At 35.5% G+C, this 9194-nt stretch overlaps 1 protein-coding gene across 1 annotated transcript in view; it reads right to left on the reverse strand.

Annotated features, from left to right (window-relative positions):
- Nucleotides 1–1368: 1368 nt before the first annotated feature.
- The window catches only part of parp1 (poly (ADP-ribose) polymerase 1), a 21025-nt gene continuing 13199 nt past the window's right edge, over nucleotides 1369–9194 (reverse strand). The window contains exons 8-20 of the mRNA XM_016230841.1: nucleotides 8187–8252; nucleotides 7956–8088; nucleotides 7388–7583; nucleotides 6748–6876; nucleotides 6535–6618; nucleotides 6291–6413; nucleotides 6078–6206; nucleotides 5883–5981; nucleotides 4579–4731; nucleotides 3960–4087; nucleotides 2570–2631; nucleotides 2326–2440; nucleotides 1369–2189 (exon numbers count right to left, since the gene is read on the reverse strand). Of these exons, the coding sequence (XP_016086327.1) occupies nucleotides 2108–2189; nucleotides 2326–2440; nucleotides 2570–2631; nucleotides 3960–4087; nucleotides 4579–4731; nucleotides 5883–5981; nucleotides 6078–6206; nucleotides 6291–6413; nucleotides 6535–6618; nucleotides 6748–6876; nucleotides 7388–7583; nucleotides 7956–8088; nucleotides 8187–8252 (1499 nt within the window). The 3' untranslated portion in view covers nucleotides 1369–2107. The remainder of the gene's footprint in view (nucleotides 2190–2325; nucleotides 2441–2569; nucleotides 2632–3959; nucleotides 4088–4578; nucleotides 4732–5882; nucleotides 5982–6077; nucleotides 6207–6290; nucleotides 6414–6534; nucleotides 6619–6747; nucleotides 6877–7387; nucleotides 7584–7955; nucleotides 8089–8186; nucleotides 8253–9194) is intronic.

The following is a 9194-nucleotide window of genomic DNA, read 5'->3' on the forward strand; positions in this document are numbered from 1 at the left end:
CTCCACAGTCTGCGCTCACAAACTATCAAACTATTTTCGATTTCATTGCACAGCCTGGGTATACAAAATAAGAATCTTAAAATACATTAGTACTGGGAAAGGCTTTGTGAAAATCTGCCATAGTTCACTGATTCACAACCAGGGGACTGGGGCCCATTAGGGGGCCTCAGGATGACTTCAATTTTCTTATATATATAAAAAATCTGACTAAAAACGCAAAATTAAGGCGTAAACTGAGTTTTTATTTAATATTAAAAAATCCTATTTCATTGCAAAACATTATTACGAACTATTGTTTTATTAAAGAATATACACTTTGCTGGAATAACTAAATAATTGTGGTTAATTCGTTTAACATATTTACACTCACATTTTCTGTTACTAAAAATAGTTTGAAAACAAGCAGCTTTATCATAAATACAGCAGAAGATACCAGAGGATATATTAAAGCTTATATGATGCCGGAAACTGGTAACACGGAAGTTTAGTTTTTCCAACTTTCGGTGAGCCATAGTTAATTTGTTGCAAAATCATAGTAATCAAAGGTAAAAGTATGAATGCTGTTAGTGTCAGAGAGACACATACACAGTAACATAGTAAAAACCAGTGTTACTACTTTTTGTAGTAACTAGTAACTAATTGCTAATAAGATTTCAGTTATAATATTAGTTACCATCCATAAAACAGCTCGTTACTTTTGATGCCTCAACCCCTACTGATTTGAAATTCAACAATCCAGTAATTCCTAGATTTATCTTCATAATTTTCACGACTCGCACAGGCACATGAAGTCACCAGTGCAGCAGGCAAACTTGGAATATGGAAAAGCTTCCATTCAGGGGATGGAAATAACATTATTTTTGAAAGGCGTAACTAGTAATAAATTAAATTTGAGTAACGAGCCCAACACCAGTAAAACCATAGTGCACCAACATGGTGCTTTTTTGTTCATCTAGAACTACATTTATAAACATTATAGCTCCTGCAAGTATAAACATTTTTACTGTGGGACTTCCAACAGGAGCATAGCTATAATTAAGTAGATTACTTCATTACTCTAACAGATTTTATGCAAATATCTACAGCGTATATATATATTTTTTTTCTCAATTTTTTAAGGTAGTAAGCCCATAATACATTTTCATAAAGATTCGGTCAGAACAGATGCTGTAGTACCAAGTACGGAGCAATTTGAATTACAAATGTACTGAAAAATGTTAGTTTGGTACATTTTAGTTAAATATCAATGGTAATAAACCCTAAAAATATATATATATTTTTTTTCCTCTGGATTGTCTCAAACACAAATTATTGGTGAAACTGAACAGAAGCATTTGACAAATAAATGAGCTTCAAAAATAAGCCAAAAACCGTTTTATTTATGATTCAAAGACATCTGTCAGGACGCCAACAGCTTCTTGTCTACAAAACCATAGTGGAGCAACGTTTACCAAAAAAAACAAAAAAGATTACAGGTGCATGAGTACAGCAGCAGCAGCCATTGCTTTGAGCTTTTCATTGCCATTTTAGTTGGTTTTAATAAGGGACATCAAACTGAAAAACAAAACTGGGAAAGCACAGATTTAACATACAAAACATTTGCCCATACATTGGCAATTCTAGTAAAAGGTTACTCACTTATGGCAGGCTATTTGCTAGCTTACAACATTTTTTCTAAAACTGTACGTGTTCTCTTTTTTTATATTGAGAAGACAAACAAAAATGTGTACACTAGATGTGTTACCGTTAACCTGATTCCAGGTTTAGCAAAACTATTTAAACAAAGCAAGTCTATGAATCAGGTAGACTCTCTACCTATCATCGTTGGTAGCTCATAAGCAAGATCTCCACAGGTAAGTCCAATCATTTCTGTGATTATGTACCGAAGCCTGTGATATTTGCAACAATGCAGTGATACGATTTAGATATAGCCACTTAACTCCAAACTAACAGATTAGAGCAACAGGAAATGTGCTGCCGAAGCGCTAGAAAACGGATTTAATGGTTTGTCAACCCATATGCTGCTTGGTCTTGGTGCTAAAGCTGTAGCAGTGGGCTTCGGTGGTGTCCAAAAGCCTGTCCACCTGGACAGATCTCATCTGATGTCTCACCAGAGAGAGGTCTGGTAGTTGAAGCGAATCTTCAGCAGGTATTTCAGGTTAACCTGAGCAATATCATACACAATGTACCTGGAGGAAAGTTAGAGTCAAGGGAAACACAGTGAATGTGTAATTGTCTAAATATGTTTGAGATGTACATTTACCTAAAACAACAGATAACCAACAGCAAGGGGGGAAATGAACGATGCAGAAAACGAAAGGATACTCGTTGTACAGCAGACTTGTGTCTTCAGTGTTTGTGTTGATGCCTTTGCCCAGAGGAACATCCACTCCATTCAGAGATACAGTAGCTCTTGGGTCTGGAGCGGTCCTTCCCAAACCTTCATACAGAAAAAAAACATGTTAAAAACATTTCTGTCAGAAACTTATGGACTTTTTGAGCTTTGGACATTTCAAACAACAGCTTAACTACAAAAAAGGGTCTCTTTTTGAATGAAGAGCCATCTTACCTTTTACACTGTGTTTACCCTTTGGTAACTTTGTAATGTGTGAGGCCTTTTTCAGTTCATGTCTTAGAATAGAAGGGGAAAAAATGATCACAATCAGATCTTTGGAGTAGACAATGACAACAACGAATCATAAAAGAGCATTTTGCAAATAAACTTTGCATTTATTTTTTACTAATTTCCAATTATTGACACTACTGTTCAAAAGTTTGGGGTCAGTACTTAAAGAAAGAAATTAATACAAATAGTAATAATAGTAATGTAATAATAGAAAATAGTAAAGTAAAAGTAACATTTTAAACATATTAAACTTATTTTGAAACTTGCTACAAAAGCTATGTAAAACAAATGCTGTTCTTTTTAAGAAAAATATAGTGTGGCTTCCACAAAAATATTAAGAACTATTTTCAACATTGATGATAATAAGAAATGTTTCTTGAGCACCAAATCAGCATATTAGAATGATTTCTGAAGGAAATTCTGGAAATTCAGAAAATTCAGCTTTGCCATCACAGTAATACATTTTATTTTAATATATATTAAAATAGAAAACAGTTCTTTTAAATTGTAATAATATTTTACAATATTACTGTTTTTAGTGGATCTTTGATTAAACAAATGCAGCTTTGGCGAGCATAAAATACATCTTTAAAAAATATATAAATAAATCTTACTCACCCCAAACTTTTGTACTCTAGTACATTAAAGGTCCCATATTGTACACCTTTCTGGAGTTTTATTTGAGGTTTTGATGTCCTTAAGAATATATAGTTGCGGTAGAAGTACCAAAAACCATCTCAATATATTTTTACAGCTCCTTTCTCAGGAGCTCTGCTGAGAACAGGTCGATTTTGGTCTGTCTAATTAATATTCATGAGCCTCTCTTCTGATTGGCCTGTTGTTTTCGACTAGATAGACACGGTGAGTTTGTCTTTACTATACACGTTAGATGTGATCCACCTCATAGTAACAATCCTGTCAGATCGTCCATCCTTTGAGTGAGAGTGTAACGTTACAGGTCGGCCGATCTGGTTTCGTGGTTAAAGTTAACCTTTTCGACATGTTTCGGTGTTGTCGTTGTTCAGCAATGGCATGAACGCGATGCTGTCTGGGGGTTTGGCAAAAGGAGAGTGGGACTGTGGGCGGTGCTCGGGGTGGTGACTGAAGGCGGTACGGAAGTCACAACGGTTCGTGAAAAATCACAGCTACTTTAAGCAGGCTGTGTGCATTTTACTGTGGACTGACTGTTTTGAAACTTATATGGTAGTTACATAGCACCTACACCTCAGTAATCATGAAAAAAAGCCAGGAAATTTCAGTTTTGACAATATGGGACCTTTAACTTGTTAAACTGTAATCATCTTGAAACTAGGACAAAAAGAGCATCTCTTACATGTTTCCGAGGGCAACCTCTCCTAACAGAAGGAGGCCAACAGGGTCAGCCTGGGATGTGTGGCAGTAGTTTGCACTCTTGGACACCATGTCAGCAAAGTAAACACCTTTGCCAAACATGTAACCTGTCTTGTATTAGAAATCACCAGAATAAATATGATTAGAGTACAGTCCTATTGTATATGTGTCAAATGTCAATGTAAGGGGTCATGAAATGTGACGTCCGAGGACAAAATGCTTGGCACTGCCATATCCTTAAATAAAACATGTTTTGAAAAATTGACAAAACAGTCTGTTGTGAAATGTGAAAAACAATCAAAAATTGATATTTCAGTTTATCTGTATCTTTCAGTCGCTCAGGCACATTGTTAAAAATAATTGGGCATTTCAGAAGCGTAGAAAATAATTCATATTTTAAACTAGGGAGGTCTGAAACTTGCAGTAGGTTTTGTTTTTACTGTAAAGTAACCTCTTATTTTTGTAAATATCAAGAACATTTTGATTCTCCATTTCATGAGCACTCATGTGCTCCAATACAGTTATTAATCAATAAAGGTTTTTGCATGCTAATTTTTTTCCAGAGAGAAGCAGTCAATGGCAATGAAGGTGCAGAAACTTACCACCGGAGCTTCAGGAGGAGCGATACGCAGACCCTGAGACAGGATACCAGCATAGTTGGTGGTGCGAGAGCCGTGCCACAGCAGCTGCCGGTTTTGTAATTCTTTGAAGGGGCGGAAACGCTGGGACTCACCCTCCCTGTCGATCTTAAAGATCTAACAATACAAAATAGCAGTAGTCAAGAGATAATAGTGTGTTATTTTACAGCTACAGCATACTCAGTTCATTTATGAATAGGGTTGCAAAAAGGTGGAAAATTTCCAGTAAATGTCAGAAATATTCCAGAAATTTTGTAAACTTTCCAGGATCTTTTGGAATATTCCATGGATTTTTGGAAAGTTTCTGGAAATGTTCCACCCCTTTGCAACCCTATTTATAAAGCAGTAGTTCACTCCAGGATTCAAATTTCCTGATAATTTACTCACCCCCATGTCATCCACAATGTTTTTCTTTTTTTCTTCAGTCGAAAAGAAATTAAGGATTTTGAGGAAAACATTCCATGATTTTTCTCCTTATAGTGGACTTCAACTGGGACCAATGGGTTGAAGGTCCAAATTGCAGTTTATAAAAAGTTTACATTTTTATTTTTTTTTAGAAAATGTCAGATCGTTTCGCTAGACAAGACCCTTATTCCTCAGCTAAGATCGTATAGAGCCCTTTGAAGCTGCATTGAAACTGCAATTTGGACGTTCAACCCGTTGGGTCCCATTATATGGAGAAAAATCCAAGAATGTTCTCTTCAAAAACCTCAATTTCTTTTTGACTGAAGAAAAAGGCATGAACATCTTTGATGACATGGGGGTGAGTTATCAGGAAATTTGAATTCTGGAGTGAACTTATCCTTTAATGCACTAGTGAACCCTGTAAAGCCTGTCAATTCACATTTTTCTAAGTTAACTGAAAACAAACCCTAAAACTTCACATACTGTATGCGTTTTGTATCATATTTGATACATCAGGCTTTTATGGCTCATATACTAAAATATAGGGGAACATGAAGCTCATACTCAAGGAGGGGGGAAAAAAAAAACTTTTTTCGCTGAGCAAAAATATGAAATTTAGTACAGTTACTGATATTTATATGGTCAAAAAGTATGAAATTCTGATAACGTGGAATGTAAATCAATGAGACCTTTATAACAGTACTGCAGACTACTTGCATAAAATACATATAAATACCACTCTATATTTCCCAATGATATGTCCTAGTAAGATTATATTTAAATGCTTTTCAGATAAAAGCACTGTAATTGTGGGGGCAAAACATATAATGCATATGCAGTAGGCATTATAGGGTTAACCTCACCTCCTCGACATCCAGTGTGTAGGTGTTGTGAGTAGCAGCGTGTGAATTCTTCAAATATTGTAGGATAAGCTGAGCCTCACTTGATGACTGTTCAACCACCTAGAAACACAAAATCGGCATCAATCACTACAACATGACCACTTCATGGTAATAGTGAAGGATACTTCACAGTTCTTTCAGTGAAAGACATTTTACCTCAATTTTGGTTTTGAGTTTCTCATAGTTAATATCAATGGGATCTTTCTTATTGTCCTCCACTCCTCCTCGTAGCAGGCTGTAGGCCACCTCGATGTCCAACAGGTTGTCCAGCATTTGCACCTTTTGCTATAATGGATATGCAACAGGATTGAGTACAATCACAGCAAGACTGTTTCCGTGCCAATCTTTAGATGGTTGCCCAAGTCGTACCTGTATGTAATCCATGTTATTCAACAGTGGTGGTTTCTTCATGCCGAAGTCGTGAGGTATTAGTGTGTAGAAGCGATTGGACAGATCCAAGATCTGTGCTTCTGCAGCACTATCTGCCACAACCTACAGAAATGAATGAGAGCAAAAAGGACGTTAGGATAACGGCAACCGAAATGGGAAGAACTGGGCTTTTAATACATATATATACGGTTGAGATCCAGCTTTCAGAACCACTAAGACCAACCTGTTGGACCTCACTCAGGAGGGAATAAGCACTCTGGATCTGTCGCTTACTTAGTTTTCCCAACGGCATCTTCTGCAAGTCAATCTGTAGGAGAAATTACACAAAGTTACCAACACATATGACTACAACAAATATAGATAGTGTTAGTGCTATTTTACTGCGCTTGTCTTACATTTTCTAAAAATAAAAAATAAAAGGAGGAAGTGAACACACCTCAAACTCAACCATGGCTTTCTTCATGCTCTCCACATCAAAGATCATTCGGATGAGGTCTTGGATGGGTTTGTCCAGCTTGGACTTGGCACCTGTGCTCGCAGTTAACTTCTTCACAGCCTCCTCGTCCTGGGTAAATACATGCAGAAAGTTCCATATTGATTTAGTTAGATTATAAACAATTTGTTTAAATACTTATCACTATGTTTATATTTGTAGGCTCTCTATTAGAGGAGCCAGGACTCACTAGGAAGCCTTAGCACACTTCCAAAGTGAAATGGCTTCAAATTATTTAAAAGACCAGACAAAACCAGGCTTAAAATGAGCTAATCATCATTTTATATTTTAATTATATATTATATAATTACAAATGTTGTCAAGCTCTATAATAAGGTAATACTTTATTTGGTAGAAAATTGCTATTTGTGAGTAAAAATGTACATGTATATTAATTAATCAAAGGTATAAAACATGAAGAACATTCAGTAATGGTATTATGGAATTAAATTATTTTAATATAGTCTTTCTGACACCCTTTAATTCATGTTAACAGACGCAACTAATATTCACAAAGATGTATGCACAATCACACTCTCATATTTCCAACAGTGCTCTGGCTTGATGTCACTCCAGTTCTTACCTGTCCGTAGTCAATCTCTAGAGGATAAAACTTGTTGGGGTATTTAGTGAAGTTGCTGGAGGCCCAGGCATTCCCCGTCTTTTCCTCATACACGCTGCAGAAATTGTCCATTGCGGAGTTCTTATCATAAAACTTGTCCAGTTTGTTTCCCCCAATGGTGGTGCCGACTCGACCCCACGACCTGAACACCCAGTATCTGAAAAAGCAACACAAGCGTGCTCAAGACAAATGGCCCTATCTGGTCAAATAAATAAAAGGTATTCCTCACATAAAAAGAGTACATTAAAAAAAAGTTTGAATGGATTTGTACCCTAAATTCACACTTTTATAAGAGAAATTCCTTATGGGCAACATTTGCAAAAAAACACATACATTAAGGTTTTGAAGCAGCAGTTGGTTAAAAATGCTGCTTGCAAAGCACTTAGTATTACATCAAAGAAACTTGTATATACAGTATGAAATTACTATGGATTATCTATATTGTACAATTAAATTGGCTGTCTAATAATGAACAAGTTCTGTGTTTGGGATAAAATTACGTATGTGTAAGAGGAATCCAAATGCTCACTGTTTCTTGACGTCATCCTCCAGCAGCTGTAGTTTGTAATATGAGTTCGTCCCTCTGACGATGTCCACTAGACCCAATGTGGCGCTGTAAATCTTCCCATTCTGATCCAGTACGTGAGCACAGTTTTCCAGACCTGAGCAATCAATTCATGATAAAGGCATTGCACAAACAACCAAACAGAACATACTGACTTATATCTTGAAGTGTTATGGAAAAATGAGTCCGTCTCACCTGAGTCTGGATCAACTGCTGCCCCTCCTTTCACTGTCAGTTTCATTTTCTTCGATTTGCTTCCACCTGCCGGAGTAAGAAAACAGGATTATTGTGTTCAGCAAGAGTGTTTAACACTCCCTTTTAAGATTTACAAATTAAAAATCATGTCAATGCATTTGAGAATGTATATAAAAGGAATTTGAAAATAAAAAAAATGCTTCTATCAATCCTAGAACTACAACAACTTCAAAATAATATATTTTTTTAAATTTCTTAATGCATGTCTTAATGAATGTTTTAAAAAGTATATATATATATATATATATATATATATATATATATAGATATATACACACACACACACACACAGGGGTGCACATAAGTTTTTTGGTCTGGTTCTCATGAGAGCACCTGGAGATTTGGTTTGGTGCTCACCCTGCATGTAGTGTGAAATATATGTATAAAAAATAAATAAATTGGTAATATTAATAACAGTATTACTGCACTTTATTTCGTTAATTTTTAAAATAAAATAAACAAAATAATAAAGTATGATCAAATAAAAAATGAGTATTAAACAAAAAACATTATTTTATAGTACACTTAAAAATACAATGTTAATATTTAAAATCAGAAATCAACTCAAATCACCAATGCAATTCACCTAAAATCAGCAAGCTTTTATTTTGGTGGGTTGCAAGTAAGTACATATATGCGCTGCTGAGTGAAGCGCGTCAGTGAATGAAAGTTCAGTTTTGCATTTTGCTGTGAAACCAGCAGCACATACCCTAGATTTATGCTTTCAGTTCAAATGAAAATATTTGAAACATATACAGTAAAACTCGAGAAAATTGTAGCGCTCCAAAAAAATAAAAAATAAATAGTTCCTTGTACTGCAGGTGCATAGAGCCAGTAGGATATTTGAAAATGAGCAAGAGGGTGGCTAACCGCACACTGATCCACTCAAGAGTAAAAAGCCTACAAAAACATTTTTAAATTTTAAAAAAATAAAACTGTTAAAGTGCA

The sequence above is a fragment of the Sinocyclocheilus grahami genome, unplaced genomic scaffold (assembly GCF_001515645.1).
Source record: "Sinocyclocheilus grahami isolate Dianchi unplaced genomic scaffold, SAMN03320097.WGS_v1.1 scaffold378.1, whole genome shotgun sequence".
NCBI classification, from domain to species: Eukaryota; Metazoa; Chordata; class Actinopteri; order Cypriniformes; family Cyprinidae; genus Sinocyclocheilus; species Sinocyclocheilus grahami.